Source organism: Zonotrichia leucophrys, chromosome 7 (genome assembly GCF_028769735.1).
Source record: "Zonotrichia leucophrys gambelii isolate GWCS_2022_RI chromosome 7, RI_Zleu_2.0, whole genome shotgun sequence".
NCBI classification, from domain to species: Eukaryota; Metazoa; Chordata; class Aves; order Passeriformes; family Passerellidae; genus Zonotrichia; species Zonotrichia leucophrys.
Window position 1 is genome coordinate 29,385,506 of NC_088177.1, and position 22,394 is coordinate 29,407,899.

Consider the following 22,394-nt stretch of genomic DNA (forward strand, 5'->3'; position numbering starts at 1 on the left):
ACTCTGTAGGACTGTAATGCAGAGCTAGGGGCCAGACTATCCTGAGATACAATGGCATAATTTGGTCTGCAGTCATGGCAGACATATTCATGTCTACCTCTTGTGAAAGTATTTACTGGTGCCTTATAGGAATTTTGATACCTGCAAGTTGAGCCCATTACTTTTTCCTTTACCCCTCTGAAAAGACCCTGTCCCTCTATTTTCTTTCATGGAGAACTGAGATTTACCCTGAGCCTTTTTCCTGTGAGCCTGAACTAACCTAGTACAGGGGAAGCTGAGGTGCTCTGTGTAGGTCATAGCTTGGGTTTGCATTGAGGCTCAAAGAAAAAGAAAATCAAAAAGTTCCATTGGAAAGGGGCTCCAAGGGAAGCTGAAGACTTCAAAAAAGAGTTATTCTCTGTGCTGTTTCAAATCTGGGGCCTTGTCTAAGGTTTCTGTTATGGTAAAGGTTGTGGTTAGCATTGAGAGAAAGTGCAGAACTGTGTTTGGAGTGGGGGTGGAATGGGAATTCCAAAGGAAACTGAGGGCTGTGAAAATGGCTCTCCCCTGAGATATTTCTAGTCTGGGAAAGTGCTCAGCCAAGGGTTTCTTGTATTGTAAATAGAACATTCCTTCTGATTCTATGATTAAACATTGGAAAAGAAGTCAAGATTCCTTGATTCTGAAACTTTCTCAGAAAAGACATTGTGTGACCTGTGCTAGGACAGCTGCCATCAGTTGATGCAAATTATGTTCTTCAAATAAATACAAGGTGCCATACTATCCAGAGTCTTATTCTTGTATTGAACACCAGTAGTGAAAAGAAGCAGTCGCTGCCTTACTGTGTGATCACTTGTGCTGTTATGTTTTCATTTGTTCCTGTCTATAGATGTGCAGAGTTCATCCCCACTGGATGGGATGAGTTGTGTGGTGATGAATGCTGCTTCAGGGCAGTGGCAGAGTTACCACTGTGGGGCTCAGCTTCCATATGCTTGCAAGAAGTCACTCAATGAAGTTTCAAGTGTTCCAGGTAGGACAGTTTGCATTTTTGAGTTTTGTATGTTAATGCAAGTATAATGTTCACTTATGGAATCATTCTTTTCTCTCCCAAGCCTTTTCAGGCATCTCTGCCAAAACATTTTCACAACAGCTTTGGTTTTTTAGCAGAGCAGAAGCAAACTCTGTTTCTTCAGTGTCAAGATGATGCATCACAAACAGTTTTCATTTTTTGCAGCTTTCTCATTCACACATAAAGCATTTTGCAGCAGTCCTGCCCTTTTCATCACATTTTTCTCCGTGGCTTGTGCCTTCTTTCATCTATTACTGGGAGTCTGGAACTGGCAGTTGCATCCCAAACCTTTCCACCTTTGCTTTAAGCCCATTTCTCTTGCTCTTGGTGTGTATTGACATAAAGTGGGACTTACCTGGGTCTTGGATCAAACTCTGTTAAATTCAAATAGAAGCAGTCAGGTAACCTTACTGTCCTCTGAAACCAGGCCAAGCACTGAAAATCAGAGCGCAAGAGTTGGTAGTTTGCTCAGTGCGTAATCTTTACTGACCCCGAACAGCTCTTACAAGATAATAATTCCTTTATCTCACCCAACACACACATACAGAGGCCTTCAGTGTTTACAATGACGTGTAACTGCTTCCATGCTTTTGGCCATTTATCTACACCTGAATGTCCAACCCTTCCCATGGCCATGACCTCTTCTATGCATGCTTTGGCCTTACCCAGTTCCCAGGGCTCTTCTGCAAAAACTTTTAGTGAAATGTAATTGTCTTTGAATGACTCTTGAATATCGTGAGAAGAAAAAAAATATTTAAAACTAGGCATTTGTTAAGTTGTGTGTTTCTTTCCTGCAATGAATCAACTTGATTTGTCTTCAGTTGCTTTTGAAATCTTGCTTACAATTACTTTTAAACCTTTCACATACACTAAGACCAGTTTAATGTAATGCATTCTTGCCTTTTGCTTCCATTCCCACTAACTTCTTTCTCCTTCACCCTACTTCATGGCCCCAAAAAAATATTATGAGTTCTCCTAATGCTGCATTGAAGTCTATTTGTTTGGCTAAGCTGTGACCCTTTCTTTCATGAGCCCTGAAGGGATATGAACACATTCTGATTGCTGCCTTCTGGCTATTTTCAAGGGGCTGCTGACTTTAAAGCCAACCCTTTGCTCTAGGCATTGTAAAACAAAAGCCTCTAATTCCATTTTTCTTCATTATTAGAGTTTTGGAGACACTTGGACACTCGCTGTGATCCGGGCTGGCTCCCCCACGATGGCTTTTGCTACATGCTGATAAACAACCAGGCACCTTGGAGTTCAGCAGAGGAATTGTGCAAAGCAAATAAGAGTAACCTCATCAGCATTCACTCATTAGCAGATGTTGAACTGGTTGTTACAAAGCTTCATAATGGTGAGTTGGGATAGTTGTAAAGGTCGAGCACCAAATGCTGCACACCATAAATTACAAACTGCTTTCCATGTTCTAGCATACAGTTGTCATAACCTCTAGCTTTTAAATGTGGGTGTTAAAGCTGAGCTTGTACCCAGACTAGTGTTGAATGTTGCTGAGCAGATCCAGGCCCCTTGTGTTAGGACTTGTTCTGGTTCAGTCTATTAATTTATTAATTTACTGGGCTAACCTACTTCTAGTTTTGTAATACTTTGTGCTTAATTTGCTCATTCAAAGAGAATAGTAGATAGTTGGTCAATATTTTGACTGCTGAGTCGCTGCACTAATAAATAGTACCAATAGTGTTTGATGTTATGTCTTTGCATACATTCTAAATTTGGTTGAGGGTATTTTGCTTTTTTGCTTTCTTGTGTGTTCGTTTGTTTGTGGTTAGGTTTCTTTCCTGTTTGTTCCTTCTCTGTTAAGCTTACTCATGGTCATGTGAGTATAAGTTAAGAAACGAGATAACAAACATATGGTCTCTTCTCACTGTAAGAAAAATAGTATCACTATAGTGCTGCACAGTATGATAAAAATTTAATTTTGCTAATAACACATTGCTTTCCTGTTGGTTTGAATTTTATCATGAAACAAAACTGTTGTCCTAATTTTAAATTACAGATGTTGAAGAGGAAATTTGGATGGGTCTCAAGAATGACGATGTGCCAACCTTGTTCAAGTGGTCAGATGACTCGCCTGTGGTTTTTACCTACTGGGATCAGAATGAACCAAGAGTTCCCTTTAACAGCACTCCTAACTGTGTGTCATATTCAGGCAAGGTAGGAATACAATGCTGAGTTTGGTTTTTAGTTGGTATTTTTTCATCGTAGTAGAGGGAGCACTGGTGTGTGTGAAAGTCAAGGAGGGGGATAAAGCAGCTAGCTGATCCTATTTCTGGAATAATCTTTAAAATACATTTTTCTACAAGCAAATTTCTTAGAATTGTTTAGCTGGAACTTCGTAGCTGTATTCTGAAAAGAATGGAAGAAATTACTGCTAGCTCTGAGACTAATGCATTGTTGGCCAGACTGTATTTTGGGTTACTGTATTTGTGCATGTCTCTGGCAGAAAGGTGGGAAGGAAGAGATATCTCTGTTCAGTCATCTCCCAGAGCAGTTTGGGGTCACCCAGTCTGAGGATGGAATGTTCTAAAAAGGGTGTTGGTGAAGAAAGGAGGTCACTAAGAGTGGGAAGCAGGCTGTATCCTATCCTGCAGATTCATTAGAAAAGTGGAGCATGCATTTGCCTGCTGTGTCAGCAGCCTGGCACTGGAGTTTGTGCTCAGCTCCTCTGAGCTGTCTCTGAGCTGCTTCCACATTACACTGAGCACACCTCCTGCACCCATTCCCTTCCTGATCTAAGAGAGTTTGCACCACCCTGACCTTTTCTTTCCTTTCTGGGTGTGATCCAGAATCCTCCCATCTGCATGTGTGTCAGCTTTCTCTCTCCCTTGCAAACATGTACCTGTGCATATAATCCAGGGCATCCCACCCAGTATCTCTACTGGAGGCATTTTGGCTTTCTCGCAATGGAAACAGCCCCTGAAAACACAGAAATTCAAAGATTGTTGGAATTTAAAATATTTCTTTTTCCTTGCATTCTTACAGCTGGGACAGTGGAGGGTCAAATCCTGTGAAGAAAAATTGAAATATGTTTGCAAGAAAAATGGAGAGATTTTGAATGAAACAAAATCAGATGAAAGTTGTTCATTGGAAGAGGTAATAGGAAGCCTCTATTTCTTTTATTGTCATTTAGCTCTGAAACTTGCTTGAAATCATTTACTTCCTCTACTTCCATTTCTTTCTCGTCTATTCAGTAAAGTCTGTGAAACATTTTATCTGAAAAAGGACATTTATATAGCATAAACCAAATTTCACATTCTTCTAAGCAGGCTCAGGATGTATTGTCAGTTTGTTTATTGATGAAAGTATTATGAGTTTGGACCCAGGAGAGGTTGTGTTTTATTTATTTATTTATTTTAAAGAATTTGAGTTTATTAGAAATGTTATTGATAACACCATTTGTTCTGTTGTTTTTGCTCAAGTTATGTTTTAAAATTTAGAATAAGCACATTGCAACATAAAGATATGCAGAGATCGTTAACTGGGATTATGTTTCTTGCACTTCACTGGGTCTCATTTTTGTTCTATGACTTGAATTAAGGTGGGGACTTTTTTGGGTTTTTTGTTTGGTTTTTTTACAGTACGACATCTTATTGCTTAAATAAAGCTCTTGTCTTTTGAGCTAGCTTGGGATGGTATTGCTAGCTATTTCAGAGTTACTTGGTTCAGTTTTGTGTGGCATATTGCTTGCAACAGGAAAGATGTTTACCCCTTTTCTTTCTTTCTACATGACCTTTTTACTCTGTCTTTTCAGAGACTTCCAGCACATAGAGTTACAGCTTTCTGTGCTATTCAGACACCAGTGGCATTGCTAGGCTAGAAAAGATTTAACATATTAATGGTTCTTGAAATTTCAGTGTAAATATGGGGAGAAATGTATGAACAATAGAGAAATTTTGTAATTCACACATTTTCAGTATCAAGTATTTTTCTCAGAAGTAGAGACACTGGTGTATGCCTTCCTAGTATTCTTGTGTTTGAATCCTGGCGTTGGTGGAACAGCATGAAAACTCCTATTGTTTTGAATAGGACTGGGCTGTTGCCCTTGTGTTTCTCTGTAAATGCAATAGTGGTCAGAAGACTCTGCCCAGGCAAGCTAAAACAGTGGTGTATTTTATTCCTGTGGCTGCATTATTTTTTACAACTGTGAATCTGAGAGTTGATGATAGTGGACCTTGTGTGCGACACAGTGCATTTCTTTCTTGTATATGCTGTGCCAGCTTGTGGGCACCAGCCACTGTTGGCAATGATTTATTTTCTCCTGTAGGTAATGCCTGAATTAGGTTGTTTTGTATAAATGTGGGTTTTGTTCTCTAACCAGGGATGGGAGAGACATGGAAACTACTGTTACAAGATTGATAAAATGGAAGTTTCATTTGGAGCCCAGTGCAATCTTACAGTGATGAACAGGTAAAGCACATTTGTAATTTATGAGCAAATTTAACATCGCAATCCTGGAGATAAAATCAGAGATTAAAACTGTTTTATGATAACTAATGGTTTATAAAGAAAAAGTAGAGAGAGAATTGCTTTTGCCAAGAACTAGAAATGTGTAACAATGGTAAACCTACAATGTGAAACTTTCCTGGAAGTATGAGAATTCCCAGCTTGCTGACCCCATGTTGAATATGGGACTTCCTGGATGACTGCTTGAACTGACTCATGTAATGTCCCTGATTTTTAAATTATCTCAGCAGTTTGGTATCTTTAAAATATTGACTCTGATTAATCTGTGAATTTTCAGATTTGAACAAGAATTTATTAACAGTCTAATTAGGAAGCACACAAAAGTTGAAGAAAAATACTTCTGGACCGGTTTGCAGGATATCAGCCAGTCAGGAATATATTCCTGGGGTACAGTGAATGGGGAAACACCTGAAGCTGTGGCATACACTAACTGGAATTCCATGCAACCAGGTACATTTGAAAACTAAAAACACATAAAAATACTGCCCTTTTTTATTGAGCAAACACTGGAGTACCATGTTACAGAACTCCAAGCATGCAGTAAAGTAATAATTCACAATTATGTCAGGTTTTTTTTGGAAACCAGCCAATGGTTTTATATGTGGTTTTGGTGGCTCTAATTTTAGAGTTTTCGGGAGGATGTGTGGCCATGTCCAGTGGAAATTCTCTTGGAAAGTGGGAAACTAAGGATTGTAAAACCACTAAAGCATTTTCTGTCTGCAAAAAATATATTGGGAAGCCCAAGGAGCCAGAAGTGCTCCCAAAGCCAACTGATCCCTGTCCCCCTGGGTGGCATAATGGATCCGGCCTTGCCTGCTACAAGGTAAAATGTTATTCCTGTTTGATGTTAATTGCTGATTACTGTCTTGGAGTAATTGAGTGATCAGACATTTTGTGGGCATAGCAGCTCTTGAGGGCATTTTCAACGTGGTCTCACCAGGAGAGGGAATTGGTGTTGATGCAGATTGACTGCCTGTAGATACTGCCCTGCATCGTCCTCTGCCGTTCCTGGAAGGTGCATTGTGCCTCTTCTGTGGGCAGCTGACTGGGGAGCAGCACTGGCCCTGTACTGCTGCCCTCAGGCATGCACAGACACCTGGCTAGGGAAGGAAAGCACTTTGCATCACCTTCCCTTGCCCTTTTCCTTTCTGTACTCCAAGATTATAGATATGAGAGGTAGGATTTTCTCGTGTTTGAATATGAATATATAAAAACATTCAGCCTCAGTTGTATTTTACTGTTTTGAGGTGACCAGTGGAAGCAAGCAGCTGTGCTGTTTAGCTGGAATGGCTTAAATAAAATTTTATTTAGAAATGCAGGATTTTTTCCCTTCTATTAAAAATTAAATCAAGTTAAAACTGAGGCTGGTCATTGGATTCATTATTTTTTGACTCAGTGTCTGCAATGAACTGTTTCTTGTAAACAGCTCATATAGCAAAGTGGGGAAACCCAGCTTGAATAACAAGGGTGTGGACAAGCACCCTGAAGGGATAGGTCTGTGCTGCTGTGCAGCGTAGCTGTCCCATAGCTGATGGACATGACAGCTGGCCCTGGCACATTCTCCACAACTGCTGTTGACCAAATGCAGCATGTCTGTGCAGAGAGATCCAGCTGATGGGAATTGTCTTGGACTGAAACCAAGGGGCTCAAGTGGATGTGTTAGCTGAGGTGTACGAGCCAAACTTGCACCTCAGATGCATACAGGTTTCCAAAGGGTGTGCCAAAGAACTTTCTTCATGCACAGCACTTAAGTGAGACTTGTTTAAGTGAGCATTAGGCTTTGTAGTTCACCATAAATTTGAAAGAACAACATCCCTTAAAACTTATAACTTGACTTGCAGTTATGGAATGAGCTGGCTGGTGGTTTCTAAAATCTTTCTGGTAAAGAAAAGCAGAGAAAGTCTGTCATGTGGAATATGTTGTGTTTGAAACAAATTTTGTCAGCTAAACTTCAGAGTCTGGCTGTTATCAAGCAAACTGAAAGAAAAAATGTTAAAAAGTCAAGTTCTTTCCCTATGGAAATGCCAGTTATTGACTCTCAGGTGGCCATATTTTAGTAGAACAGGAGTGTTTTAAAAATACTGCCTTGTGTCATTTTCTGCTCTGACATTTGGCTGTTGTGAAGTTCTTCCATAGTGAAAGAGTGCTGCGAACCAGGACCTGGGAAGAGGCAGAAAGGTTCTGTGAAGCCCTTGGAGGCCATCTGCCTAGTTTTAGCCACTCAGAAGAAATTAAGGCACTTCATTCTATCCTGAGGAAAATGATCAGGTAACAAACTAGCCATGTTCTGAAGTTTTGATTCTGCAGTGGATTGCAAATGCTGCTGACCACAAATGGCAAATACAAGATAGTGTGTGCCACCTGTGTTTCCCACAGAACACTTTGATGTGGCATTTGGACTCCCTTGCTGGAAAATGTCACAGGAGTACAGCTTGGGCCGATATTTCACAGTGCTAGAGGCAGCACAGGAAGAGTAACTGTAATGGAAAATGCTCAAAGCTCAAATCTAAATCTGTTGTTACAATAAATTATTCCTTCTCTGTGTTGAATTTTGGCACACCTAGATAGTAAATGTACCTACTCTTTACTGGTACATTCTTTAGAGATGAGTTATTATTTCAGTTTTTCAAATACATCTCATTTTTATTCATGAAATGCTTTCTGAATAAACTGGGTGCTAACTTTTGAAAATGTGAATTATGTAGTGTCCAGCAATCTGGTTGGCACACATCCTATTTGGCATAGCTACACTGACACTATATGGGCATTAGATGGGTGTGCTGACTGTTCTGGTATCAACAGATTAAATGCTAAATAATTTATGAGTTTAAAGCTTTATTTTTAATCAAATGAACTGTCACTGCAAAGCTTTATTAGGCATTGGTGTGATGTCAGATCCTTGTGTAATATGGTTTTTTTGATTGACAGTCTGTTTTTTCAGAATTTTTTGCCTTCTAAAACTAAAATGCTGCCAGTTATGTGATGTAAATTTTTTCATCAACAAACTAAATCAGGATTATTGCAGAAGCTGCCAGCATACAGCAGTGATTAAATTTTTAGACCTGATGACTGAAGTGGTGCCTTCTTGAGAAACCAGTGAACTTTTTTTAGAAGTGCACAAGTCATGAAGATTACTCAGTGTTTATGTTAATAAGAGACAAAACCAAACTTGTATGCTCTATATATAGATAGCTTGGCTTGTGTAAAAGCCACTTGTGATTCCTTTGCTAAACTGGCTGTAGTCCCACAGTAAAAATCAGTGCACAAATGATTTCTAGCTGCAGACCTTATTAGATGGTGTTGCAGTTACAAATTTAGTTTTAGTGCACCTAATCTACAATGAAATGTGAATAGAGAAGTCACATTTTCTTTTCCTATAAGTACTTGGAGCTGCTTTTCAGCTTGAAGACTGTCTGAGGTATTAATGACATTTTCTGTTAGGAGTTTAAAGGTGGAGACTTCTGTCTTTCCAAGAAGTCAGTTGAAACAAAATGCTCCTGCATTTCCCATAGTTCAGAAATTTCAAACTTAGTCTGAAAGCTGATAAGTCTCAGTGTTTCAATATTGTTCCAGCCGAACTTAAAATGAGGGGCAATATATTGAGCCTGGTAGAAATTGACTGTGCAGTTAATGTTGCAGTAACTGCTCATATCAAATATAACTGAAAACACAATATTTTCTTCTGGGCTAACCCCTTTCTGAGCACTACAGAACATTCTGAACTGAAATACAACATAGTTAATATTGCCTGAGGTATTTTAAATAATGTTTGTTTAGATAACATGATGAATTGTTGAAGATAGTTATGCTTTTAAATTACTCAGAGGTGTTGATTACATAAAATATTTTGGAGGTCAGGTGTCAAGGGTAGTTAATATAAAAATCAAGCTCATTTGAGATAGGAAACCATGTGAATTATTTCACCAAGAGCAAATACTTTAGCTAACTGGGAGAAATCACGCTAAGGTGATATTAGATATGATTAGCTGCTGGAGTGTGCTGGCATGCAGTTTGTTCATACTCTCTGTATTTATTCAGTGCAAACTCCAACCTAAAGCATTCATTCAGTGCATTCATTTCAGTGTGGGGAAGGAGCCACACCTCGACTCTCTTGGTTTCAGGTTTTTTCCCCTTGCACAGTTCTCTGGTGACTCATTGAGAGTTGTTTGTTTTTAAATGTTAGCAGGAGTCATTTTGGTTCACCAGGAAAAGGGCAGCTTGCCTAGTCCATTCTGTTCTTTACTCAGATTCCACCTTAGAGTCAAATAAGAGCCAGAATCGCTCCAGCCAAGTCAGGCTATTGCCATTGGAAAGGAAAATAAAATTTGCCTGCCAGCCTTCCCCTCTCTGGAAGAAGTAGGATAACCTCTTTTGTCTTTAAGGGATGTGATACAGACAGAACAGATCCAGTTCAGCTACTTCCATTCTTTTTGGACTGTGTGAGCATTCTGCATCTTATGGCGGGCAGCAATGCTGGACACAGGAGGAGAAGCATCTTGGACTGGTTAGAAGCGACATTTCAGCAGGGATGCCTTACTGGAAAGAAATCCAGGTTGCCTTTTATATGAACAGCTCTGCTGCTATAATTTATTTGGGTCTAAAAAGCCTCACAAACACTTGAGTTTGAAAGAAAAAAATCACCTTAACAGAATGGCAAAAACAGCAATAAAGCTGAGATGCAAGCTGTAGTAATTGCATTAATTCAACTTCTCTTTTCTTCCACTCAAAAGCAGGTAATTAGCAGGATGTGATTTAGCTAGTGCAGTAGCCTGTTACAGCAGGGATAACAAGGTGGCCCAATGTGCTTCATGCAGAGTTTTAGGCCAGCACGGCCTTAGATTAAATTTGCCTTAAATTGCACCATTAAGGAGTTGGCCCAGATGTATACTTTGCTTCTTGTCAAGAACTAGGTTGACCTACAAGCCCTAAAAACTTCACTCTTAATCTTGCATTGGAGCTGTTATAAAGGACAGAGAAAATAATTTTCTATTTTGGTAGTTAGAATATGATCAGAAAAATTACAGGTTTTTAGTCCCTTCACAATCTGAACTGTATTTATTCACTCCTGCAGTATTTGACTTTTATGAATGTTTAGCTCTGTGTAAAGAAAAACCAGCAGTATTCTGCAGGGAATGCTAGAGATTTAGGGTCTTTCAGTGTCAGTGTGGAGTCCATTGTAAAGCACAAATTGCATGTATGTTTTAGTTTAAAACTCAGGATACTTTATGTTTTTAGAGACAGTTCCAGGAGTGTAGCTCAAAGAATACTCTGTCACTGAAAAATCCATTTTGATATCAGTCCGCAGGATGAATTTTAATGCTTTGCAATGAGGAGACAGATACTTGAAGCACAAGCAAATTCCTTGCTGCAAGCTTAATTGCAATAGAGAGTCTTAATTTATCTTTGTCTTAAATAATTGGTAGAATTCTTTCCCATGATGAGATGACAGTATAATTTCAGAGGGTTATCAGAAGGCTTTACTGAAGCTTAAAAGTACTGTCAAGTGTAGTGTAGCAGTTACTAAATTACTCATGGTCATGTCTGAACAATTCCAAAAGAAGCAAAAGAGATACATTAAAGTGTAAGAGCCCAGTCAGCTGAAAACATGTTCTGTTTGCAGGCTAGTGATTGTAAATTGGGAGATAAGCTGGAGAAATTCTTGACCTGGAACCCTTCTTGTTTTTAATTTATTTATTGTATAATAGCCAAATATAAATTGAAAGAGTTTGAAAAATTGCTCTAGAGCCTCAGGTAATTACTGCAAATTGTTTCAAAATGAATGTCGCAAATTTTCTTTTTAGTAGATATTCCTATGTGGTGATCAACTGCTTAAACGGTGCTAAGTCTGTAGGTGACATTTAGGACGGGATCTCTGCCTCTTAGTTGGAGGAACAGCCACAGAAGAATGAACTCCTAAAGGCAAATAGCCAAAAGTCACTTAGCTGTTTGACAGCCGTGGACGTTTGGCTCACAGTTTTCCACTGCAGTGGTATGGGGCATTGAAGCTCTTTAAAGCTCCTTAGTTGTATCATTGAAAGCTAAAGATTGATCAATATGATAAAATCACACTAGAATGATCATACTGTCTCAGCAGTGTCAGAAAACTATTACTGGAGTTGAGAATAAAGAACAAAAAAAATAGATCTGTTGATGGCTGGTACTTTCTTCCTAAAGGAAACTTTACCAAGTAAAGTACTGTTGCCCTTCTTGGGTTTCACATACTTAGCTCACAAACCCTGGGTTAAGCTGTTTCGGTAATAAAGTAATTTTCATTAACTTTCCAAATTCTGGCTTCAAATCACAAAGTTTGTCAGCACTACTTTCTGGGGAGCCTTTTACGGACTCTGACCTCTGCTGGTCAAATGTCTCTGTCCAGTTTTGAGCTTAAATTTAGTTTTGAGTTGTGGTTCCCTCAGACGTGATGTTCTTTTTGCTCAAATCACTCCTCTTCTTGCAGGTCTAGTCTCCTAAAATATATTACAAAGAATAAGTGTATCCTTTCCCTGTCTTTCTTTGGGAAGACTATACAAGAAAATCCTTAATCCTTGTTAATAGCCTAAAGCTCCTAATTTCCTCAAATGTCCTGTGTTCCTTCTTTGTATTTGGTGCATCCTGATGGGATATTGCTCCTGATACAGTTCTACAGGAGCCCTGCAGTTTGGCATCAATGCTTTATTGTCAGACCATCTTGGTGAGGGTGCCTTTTCCACAGCTCTTTTACAGTAGGGTTTGGTGTAGTCTGTGATTTCAGAAGAAACTCATGATCTTTCTCCCCTCTGCTGCTTCCAGCTGATACAGTCATTCAGAGCAGTGTCTATTGACTTTACTGGGCAGGGTATTGTATTGGAGTGAGTTATCATAAAGTTCAGTTTCTGAGCCCTGCACACAATTTAATCTTTGAGAATTTGCAGTACAAAACTAACCTTGCAGTTGGACTAGCACCTTTATCTTTGTTACAGCATCTTTAGATTCATAAGCAAAAGATTATTGTAAAGGTTCTTACTACAGATTTGAGTATTTATGTTGTAAACCTGTTTTTTTCAGGTAATTTTGTATCTTTGGACATAACTGAAATCTTAGATTTAAGTGTCTGCTGCTTTTGGAAAATGAGGAAGTAAAATCTAGGAAAAAACCCAGTTCTGACAGGACTAAAATTTCTATTGCCGCTTGTTCATGCAGCCACTGAAGTCAGTGGTGTTAGGTGCTGATTTATGTCTGCGCCTCATTTGTGAGGGTTCATAATTGAAATAGGTGCCCATGTTTAGTGTGTTTATACCACTTACAGAGTTAAGGAAAATAGGCCAGTTCTTTGAGTAGAAGCTTTTGTGTGATTTGAGGAAGAGTGAATTTGAGCTGATGGTATTTAGGAGACAGCCCAAGGTGGACAAGAGAAAGGGAACCAAACTATATAAACACCCTGTGTGTGATTCTGGAAGAGACCATTATATCAAGTGACAACAGATGAAGTGGTGATGCAGCCCACAAAAAGTTGGTTTTCTTCTGTACAGAAGAGGTCCCAGCCCTTGTGTCTATTTTCTCTTTGACTTGCTACAACTAAAACCTTGGTTTTGCTGCTTGTTCCTAAATAATGCCATGCCATAGGTCAGTCTTCCTATTAAATGAGCTGAACCATATGCTTGGCATAAGATTGTATCTTGTTTATTTACAGCAATGACAGATGGGTCTGGATTGGAATGAATAAGAGGAGTCCTGATTCTTTGGGAACCTGGCAATGGAGTGATAACAAACCAGTAAGTTAGCTTTTAATCAGGAAGTGTCACATACTGATTCGTTTCAACTAGGACTGCATTGAAAGTAAATTGATAAATATCTTAATTAAAATTTGTCAAGTCTTTCAACAGATTAATAATTCAGAAGAAGGTTGTGTCATGCAAGCAGATTTCCAATTAAAAACGTATCTTTAACAAGGCTAACCTGATTTCCATCTCCATTATATTAAAGTAATTTCACAGAAATGTAGTGTGTAGTAAACATCCAAGAGATGGTGGAGAAAACAAGGTGTCTTCATACCACAACAGAAGGAAGGGTTTATCAGCTCATTTCCTTGTTGTCAGACTTTTCCAAAAGTATCTTCCTCGCTGTAATTGCTTTATTTGTCTGAAATTGTGAGTTCTTCCTCCTCCCCTCCAAAAAACAGACATGGAGACTCAAAACTGAAGGACTAACTGCCATTCAACACATACTTTAATAGTAATAAACATAATGGGACCCCAGGTTTGAAAGGTTATCTCTTGGGATTGCCACAGCAGAGTGTCAGATGCTGATTCTTTCACCCTGTCACTCATCCTGTAGGTAACCAGTGTTGTTATGCCACTCGACTTTCTGGAAGATGAGTATGATACAAGAGACTGTGCTGCATTAAAGGTTAGTTTCAAGGTTTTTAGTAATGTGTGTTTTTTACTTGGAAGTACTTGGAAAAAAAATTCTCCCGTTGTAAACTGAATTTAGGTTTAGATGTTTTCTAAGGATAGTGAAAAAGCTGTAGTGTTCCTTTTATCAATCTACACCTATTACAAACTTTCCCTTAATTAAGTATTTTTATGAGACGAGTGCTATGCTAATGATAACCTTTCATAGGACTTCTTTTGTATCTTTTTAACTACAAACTGTTTTAGTAACAATGCTATTCTGTATTGCATAGTGCCATACTATGGATCTCTTGTATATTACATATAGTTCTTAAGGATGTGTCATGGAGTCGAAAAGAAAAAAGCACAGAGAGCCCTACCAGTAACTTTAAAAAAATCTATACTAGCTTTTCTGAACTGCAGATTAAGAAAAAAATAATAAAGCCTGAAGGGGAATGCAGTAGCCAGGACAGAGCATGTGTTTGTGTTTATTGTGTGTATTTCCTTGTTTACTTGTGAAATAGACTGTATGTTCTCTGTTGGTTTCTAATTTCAAATGTCAAACCTCAGCTTGATTCCTGATTAAGCTCTTCAATACTTAATTTAGTCTTGATGGCATGAGTTTTAAAATAGCCCTTTATTTTTCTGAAGTATCATCTGACTTTTTGCAGTACCTATCATCCCTTTTAACCTAAATAGAACCACCTCTGCTTTTAGGATTTACTGGGGAAAGGATAATTGCATCCCTTTCCTTCTGCTCACAGCCATTTCCCTCATTTGCTTTTCCTGTGTTCATGACCCCAGACTGAGAACCTGGTCAGCATTGAGCTCCTAAAATTTTAGACCCAGGAGAGCACTTTGAAGGGAATGCTGTGAACAGAGTAACTTTCCTCTCCTGCCTGCTAGTTATAGACATGCCATTTCAGTAAATGATAAAAAATTCTCTTTACTGGAGACACGTCAGTTCTTCAAGCTTGATTGTAAGAAATAATTTTAAATAAGAATGATTGTTTCTCTGCCAGTTCAGATGGTGGTTTCTTCTCAGCAGAAATGAGATTCATTTCAGGGGAACAAGTTGCAATAGATAGTTTAATAATAAGCATCTATGAGAAACTGGGCACTACAAAAACCCTAAGAAACATTAGTTCTAGAAAAACCTTCTAAGATGTTTGTGTGTAGATGACGTTAAGCCCTTTATGTAATTGCTTCACAGCATTAGCTAACATGAAGAGTTATAGTTGAAGTTTTAGCTGCTCTTTTATTTGCAAAATAAGTTGTATGACTAACAACACAGTAAAATACACTGACTTTGCCAAAGGACCTTTTTATAACAGTTTAATTTTAAATTTCAAAGGTCTATGCTATCCTAACTCAGTTCTCTGTTTCTATTTGTATGCAGACCTCACAGTTTTCACGGAGATCATTTTGGAGATTTTACTTCCATGAAGCCAGAGACCTTGAATTTTACTTCAGGCCTTTTGATTGTGAAGCTAAGCTTGAATGGGTCTGCCAGATAACAAAAGGTAAATTGCAGTTGCATCCATCTGTTCATATAAGGAGTTTAATACAATGAGTTGTAATTATTGCCCTATAATAGAAACTTTGCAAACAGTATTTTGTTGTTTCCTCTCTGAACTGCTAAAGAGGACAGTACATGAAATGTCTCATTGGTGTCACATACAAACAGATGTACACGTAGAAACTGACCCTGAGGAGAATGCAGTATCACTGCTCTCGTACTCTTTCTAGTCCCATGAAGTAAGAAGTGGTTTCTTGTGTGATGATATAAGCCACTGAGTTGCAGCATTTGTGGACTTGACTTAATGGTTCTTAGTGATATTTTTAACTAAATCACCACAAGTATTTTGGGTGTACAGTTTGCTTCAACCTTAGGTCAACTAGCCCTCTTCTTGTAAATCAGGTGTACTAGCTCCTCATTGTAGTGAGGAGTGGGAATACAAAAGAATAGCATGGCATATCTGCACAGATCCAGGTTTTTTCATGCAGTATGTAATCCAGTAGACTTTTACATTTGGGTTGTTGATTAAAAGGTGTATTGGGATGAAACTTTCTTGTTGGGGTGAGATTCTGGTGGAAATACTACTTTGATGCTTGAGAGATGAAAGAACCACATATATGTAAGATGGAAGTATGCAGTACTCCCATTAATTTTATATTGGCTAATTTTAAACTATTAAGCCCGTGTATGATTTCATTCTCCTTTTTTTCATCATGAATGCTGAGAAGTATGAGTACTAACCATCACTTCTATTATTGGTGGCCACAGTGTTGTTAGAAAGGGAATTCAGTGACTTTTCCTTTTTTCTTCTGAACAGGTAGCACTCCAAAGACACCAGAGTGGTATATACCAGGTAATTTGATTTCTTTTGTATTTTTCCACTATGTTGTAGGGTTGTTTGTACTCAGTATCTTTTATTAGGTTTGTTACATTGCTACTGCAATGCCTGCTTCATTCCAGAAAAGATTATGACTGATAGAATTTGGTTTTGAGAGAGTTCAAAATGCAGAGCATTGACTCTTCCCAGTGTCAAATTGAGATTCCTTAATAAATTCAGAAAAATAAAATATTTGTATTTCAGAATTCATTTCTTACTCATGTGATATTTCTTCTGTGTAGATGAAATTGGAATTCATGGACCCCCGCTTGTTGTTGATGGAGCAGAGCTGTGGTTTGTACCAGATAAAAACCTGAGCTACCAGGAAGCTATTTCCTACTGTCAAAAAAATGATAGTGATTTAGCCTCTGTAGAGTCTTACCCAAAACTCAGGACAATACTATCTCAAATAGAAAAGGTAAGGGGGTGTAATCTGTTTTCACAGTTGCTTTACCTTGCAGGGAAATTTACTTGCTAAGTTTTCCAGTATAAGAAAATGTTAATCCTAATTTATTTCTTTTTCCTGTTGGCCTGAATGGTTTTCAGTTGTACTTAAAAGGGAAAGATGGGATAAAAGAGAATTATTTTAATGGCAGTCTGGTAAAAGAATTTTTAGATTTAAAAGTAGGTTTAACAACACTGAAAAAACACAAAGCTCTCTGAATGGGGAAGAAGTGTCATAGCAGGCCTACCATGCAAGCATCCCATTGTCTGCAAATATTTCACTAACAATTGTGCTAGGTCTTAATTTTGTGCACAGGACAACATATAGTTTTTCACCCGGTGAGAGGATTTAATTAGAAATTCTGGATGGTCTGATATGGAAGGGGCTTGTGTTGTTCATGGCATAAAGGTACATTCTTGTAAGGCATCTGAGAAAAACATGTCAAGTTTCAGTACCTCTGTGACTAATTTTGTCACATTGTTCTATGTTTGGTAGAGTCAGGAGCTCTTTCTATGTGGGTTGTAAAATACTGGGTTTTTTCTTTCCTTCCACAGTTATCAAACAGCGAACAGAAGTGGTGGCTGAAGTTTATTGATTATGGCTACAGCTATCATTCACCGTATGTAGAATAATTATGAGTTGCTTTATTGTAAGCTTTATTTTGTGCATTTTAGGAATTGTTAACTAGAGTAGTTAATTCATAGTAATTTTATTGTAACTGAGTTAGTCATCCATTTCTTATGTGTGTTATCAGAACCTTTAAATTTTGGGCTGTTGGGCTTAGGTATCTTGGTCTTGTTGTGTGAATCCTTGAAATGTGTGATCCTAGTAGCTAATGTATTCCCTTGATCTTTGAAATGCTTTTATTGGGGTTTTGGGTGAACTTCTGTGTTCTGTTAACATTTGGAGAACTGACCAAAAAAAAGAACTCAGTCTGTTGACTCTGAGGATTGAGGAATACCCAAGAACAGGGAATAGGAAATTGGTTTAAGACATCACTCTTCTAGTTAGGTAATGCCAAAGTGTTGGAGGACTTTTAGTATAGCCTTGTAGAACTGGGATGACTCACAGCAAATCTTATATCATTCCCTTCTTGGCTGCAGGGAAGATTCATGGGCTTCTTACAAGAAAAGTCCTTCACTTTCCAGAATACTATAGCAATGCACTATTGTGAAAAGGAAACCAGAGCTATTTCCTATTCCCTTCACTTGTCCTGGCAATGTGCTGTGATTGCAGCATGGTGATAAATAACCTCATTCTGCACATCTCAACACAGTTAATTTGGGCACATAACTGCTGAACCTACCACATATTTGTTTTTAGCCTATTTTGTGTAGCGCATCTAGAAACAGTTAATAGCCCAAATTTTTGTTTGCACTGACACTGTTGCTATCAGAGTTTCTCCATGAAGGTCACATTGGATTGGAGATTAACTGAAATATTTATATCCAGTTTACAGTTATTTCCACGCTTCCATGATAGATTACTGAGAGATTGCTGGTATATTTCCAGAAAGAACTGGTATAGAGGTAAGGTGGTTTTTATTTTTCACCCTCTGCTATTGTTGTATTATTTGAAAAGAAAAAAAGTAGTAATTACTGTTCTACCCAAACTCTTCTATTAAATGCAGATTGATACCAAAATAGGAGTGAATGGCTTCTTCATGATAATCTGATTGACTGTTGAATCATTTATTACTTCCTCATGGTAGAAGCCATGGAAATATTTCTTATCGGCCAGAAGGAAGCCTGCATTCAAATGACATTTTATTTATGATAGCTTGTCACTCTTTTTGCAACAGAAATTAATTAGGTGAAATCTGGTTTTGGTGGCTACCTTTTTGTGTTTATGCTACATATTCTGAGGTCTGGAGTTTGAGAGTTGTCAGTTAGAGAGGTTAACTCTGTACTGGCAACCGTGTACATATCTGGAGACACAAATTCCATTAACTGTTGGAGTCATATTGTAAGGGATGGACAAAGTAATGAAAATGCCTCCTGGTGGTACTTGAAGTGTATTGCTTCCTTTCTTCAACACTTTTATGTTGAGGAAAATGTACAACCTCTAGAGAACAAGAAGCTCCTCCTGTCTTCTACCATTTCCATTTAAAGCATGTTTCCCCCATTATTCAGTTGGTTGCTGCTGAACTGTTTTCATCTCTGTTAGCTAAAAATTGCTCTAGACCAGGAAGTCAGTCCATTTATGACTGCAGGAGTCATGTAAAGCAGTGCAGGTCAAATGCTCTCCATGTAGATGTTAAAGGATTCCTTTTGGCTTTTTTTGACAATTAGGTGTATCCTCTTTGCCAGAATACAAGATTAGTCCTCATATACAAAATCTTTTTTCAATAATATCCTGTTTTCAAGTTCTCTTTGCCTATACAAGTATTAATACTGGAAGTAAGAGTGAGACTCTGGATCTTTAGAAATATTGTACTACTGTCTGATATAAATGATTTATGCTTGCCTTCTGCTCTACTGCTATTTTTAATGCCTTCAATTGCACAGTAATTCATTGTGGTTGCACCTAAAAGGGTTTCCCTTCAGATTGGTCTTTGTCACATCATAAAGCAACTGGAGTGTGATGGGCATTACCATAACTGTTTTTTAAACTTCTGTTTCTGCAGACTACCCAGTTAACTGTAATGTGAAACTGCCCTTCATCTGTGAAAAGAACAATGCCTCCTTACTAGAGAAGCACGATCCCAGTTACCGCCCAGCCCAAGGAGGTTGCCCTAAGGGCTGGCATCGGTTCCGGAATAAGGTACAGAGATAACACAGATCCATCATCCTTGCCTGTTCTTCACAGTCCAGTAAGCTGGAATGCCTGTCTGAAAGAAAGGAGGAGGTAGACCCTCTGTTGAGCAGTAGACTAGCAATGGACTTTTGAAAACTAAGTATACTGATTAAAATAATCTCCCTTTTTTGTCCCTTGTTCAGGATTGATGGTTTCTTAAATTCAAAGCATTCATTTTCAGATTGTTTTGCTTTCCCATCACCACACATTTAGGTCCAAAAACATTGGTTGTAGTGTCTAGTCTTGGGCTGCTTCTTTGGATGAAGAGGATTTGAAAGGGAGAGGGTGAGGTTTCTGTGGCAGAAGTATGTTGTGTCTCTTCGGGAGTAATCATGGGCAGGCACCAAGTTGGCAGACACCATTTCCTGAGTTGCCTTAATGACTAAACTTACTTAAGAATTAGTGAGCAGCTTTTAAGAATTAACCAACAAGTCAGAATCCATAGAATAATTAATTATTTCAGTACTATGTTTTAAGGCAGTCATCTAAAGTCTTAGTGAAACTCATTCCTGTTGTTTGCTCCACCATTATTCTTTACATGTGCATCAGATCTGCACATTACGTTGTGCCAAGGTTTGCAAACTTACTTCACATCATTGCAGCATAGACCTTGGAGTTCCCAAGCATTTTTCCCTAAAGGTAGCTTATTACAAGCTCCTGACCAGCACTATCTGACTGCAGAGTTCATGTGTGAGTTCTCATTCCTAAAACACTAAATCATTCTGAGGTAGCACATAAGAATTACTGAATATGAGTGAGGCATCAGTCAGAGGGATTATATTATATTTAGCTACACTGCTGAACCAAATAAATGTTTGCAGCTAGTATCAGGTCCCTTCCTTTCTGCAAAAAAAAGGTTATATTTCATTGCAGGAAATGAGAAGGGAGTTTTTAGGGTTGGGGTTGATTTAAAATTTTTTATCTTACCAGGCAGAATGGTATGATGAAAATAATTTTCATTATATTTATTTTGCAGTGTTTTCTAAAGATGAAACCTGAACATTTAACATTTAATGGAGCTAATGAAAAGTGTGTAACTTTTGGAGGCTCTCTTCCATCTATCTCAGATCAAGCTGACCAAGGTATGGTGGTGAACTGGGGGCACTTTAGTGTGCAGCTTCTCTTCTATATTCAGAATAGTTCTGCTTAAGAGCTTGAGCATAAATCACAGGCATACTAGGAGCCTAGAATCCATACTAGGATTCTAAAAATCCACAGGCATACTAGGAGCATTCTAAAAATCCAGGACTGATTAAAAATGTGTTGTCTGTTGTTTGCATCACTGGAAACATAACATGGAAATGCAGTTACCAGATACTTGAACCAGTTTGAAGAGCAGCTTTTCTATATGATCTTAACCTATTACAAAAAGAAAAAAGTTGCAAAACCTTGTTGAGAGAGTTGAGCATAAAATGGCCATCACTGAATGAAGAATTGTTTGGCTTTCCTAGCTAAAGCATAACTGAGACTGTAGACTTTGCACTCTGAAAAACCACCTTAGAAGCTGCTTCCAAGAGAAGCTCAGCTTTGTATGTGGGACTGAGGTGTCAAATACAATGCCAGCTGGAGCACAGGACCCTCTGTTTCTGCATGTGCTAAGCAGCTTAATGTGGCAATGTGTCCAAAGTGACCCCCTTTGAGCTCTTCAGGACACTGGTGAGAGGATGGAAAGCAGGACAGGAAGACAGAACTGTTTCACCTAAATCAACTAAGGTCAATGAGAGAAATGCAGTGAGGAAGAAATGGGTTCACATTGGCTGCAAGTAATGTTCAACAATAAACTGATGAATGATATGGCTGAATTTGCAACTATATTCTTGTGGATAATTAAGAGTTCTCTGAGGGTGTATCTGAAGTAGCTCAGTTGAATTCTGCAGTGCCCACAGTGCATATTTTCTTTATAAGCAAATAACCTCTTGCCAAACAAAATATGGTAAATAGACTAGAGAAGTCAGGAGTGTACCTGCAGGCAGCAGCTTAATGATAATTTTCTTTTACTGCTGTTATTGGGGAGGAATAGGGCTATGTACAGGAATATACATGTCTCAAGCCTGTGTGCTTTTGTATGTATTTAAGGTTGGAAAAGCACAGCCATTCTGAAATGTAACATAGCAGGATCCCTTGTGTGATTTGGTGCATTTGGAAGTGTTTGTTATTTTGTCTTGTTTGTTTTTCTTTTCTCTGTGTAATGGAGACCACCTATATGGAAAGGAGACACAGTCCTCTTAAAATGTGCTTCTTTCTGTGGGCTGCCTCTACTCCTCCCAGTGGTATTGGGGGCTAGCCCTAACCTGCAAATCTACAGTGGCTTTGTCTCCTACAGAAAATGGGCTGTGGCTAGTCTGGCATGTGACCAACAGCTGAAACATGCCAGCAGTAGCTAATTACACAGCTTTGATTTGTCTTTCTAAATTAGTCAAGTTTAGTTAATGCCTTTGGTGCCTGAGGGGTTACCAGAGCCCATTGTTTCTTGCCTGAATGGTCACTAAGAGGGGTCTGATACAAGGTTTACCTGGCTGAATTTTTTTTCAGCTCAATCTGACTTCATTTGACCTATCCTGCCATCTCTGATGGTGGGGTGGACAAAGTCTGCAGAGTCCAAAAAACGTTCTGAGTTATGATATCTAAAAGAGAAAGATGGGAGATAAGACTTCCTCCATCAATTCAGAAAGGGCAGCAAGACAAGAGAAGATCTTGCAAGCTTGTGGAAAAGCAGCTTTTTAAATTTGTGTGTGAATAAAAGACTCCTAATTAGTGGGCAAAGGAACAGGTTAAATCACCTAACTTCTCCTCAGCTCAGAATTTGAAGGACGAATACCAATAGCCTGCTCCTTTCAGATAAAATCAATATGAAAGGT

General features: G+C 38.5%; 1 protein-coding gene across 1 annotated transcript in view; it reads left to right on the top strand.

Annotated features, from left to right (window-relative positions):
- Window positions 1–22,394, top strand: part of LY75 (lymphocyte antigen 75) — a 43,562-nt gene that overhangs the window by 5,608 nt on the left and 15,560 nt on the right. Inside the window, exons 6-22 of the mRNA XM_064718369.1 lie at window positions 869–1,009; window positions 2,214–2,402; window positions 3,063–3,220; window positions 4,049–4,159; window positions 5,385–5,473; window positions 5,808–5,980; window positions 6,157–6,353; window positions 7,656–7,798; window positions 13,200–13,281; window positions 13,844–13,915; window positions 15,299–15,422; window positions 16,236–16,271; window positions 16,538–16,713; window positions 17,295–17,359; window positions 18,193–18,269; window positions 19,367–19,503; window positions 20,513–20,618. Of these exons, the coding sequence (XP_064574439.1) occupies window positions 869–1,009; window positions 2,214–2,402; window positions 3,063–3,220; window positions 4,049–4,159; window positions 5,385–5,473; window positions 5,808–5,980; window positions 6,157–6,353; window positions 7,656–7,798; window positions 13,200–13,281; window positions 13,844–13,915; window positions 15,299–15,422; window positions 16,236–16,271; window positions 16,538–16,713; window positions 17,295–17,359; window positions 18,193–18,269; window positions 19,367–19,503; window positions 20,513–20,618 (2,076 nt within the window). The remainder of the gene's footprint in view (window positions 1–868; window positions 1,010–2,213; window positions 2,403–3,062; window positions 3,221–4,048; window positions 4,160–5,384; window positions 5,474–5,807; window positions 5,981–6,156; window positions 6,354–7,655; window positions 7,799–13,199; window positions 13,282–13,843; window positions 13,916–15,298; window positions 15,423–16,235; window positions 16,272–16,537; window positions 16,714–17,294; window positions 17,360–18,192; window positions 18,270–19,366; window positions 19,504–20,512; window positions 20,619–22,394) is intronic.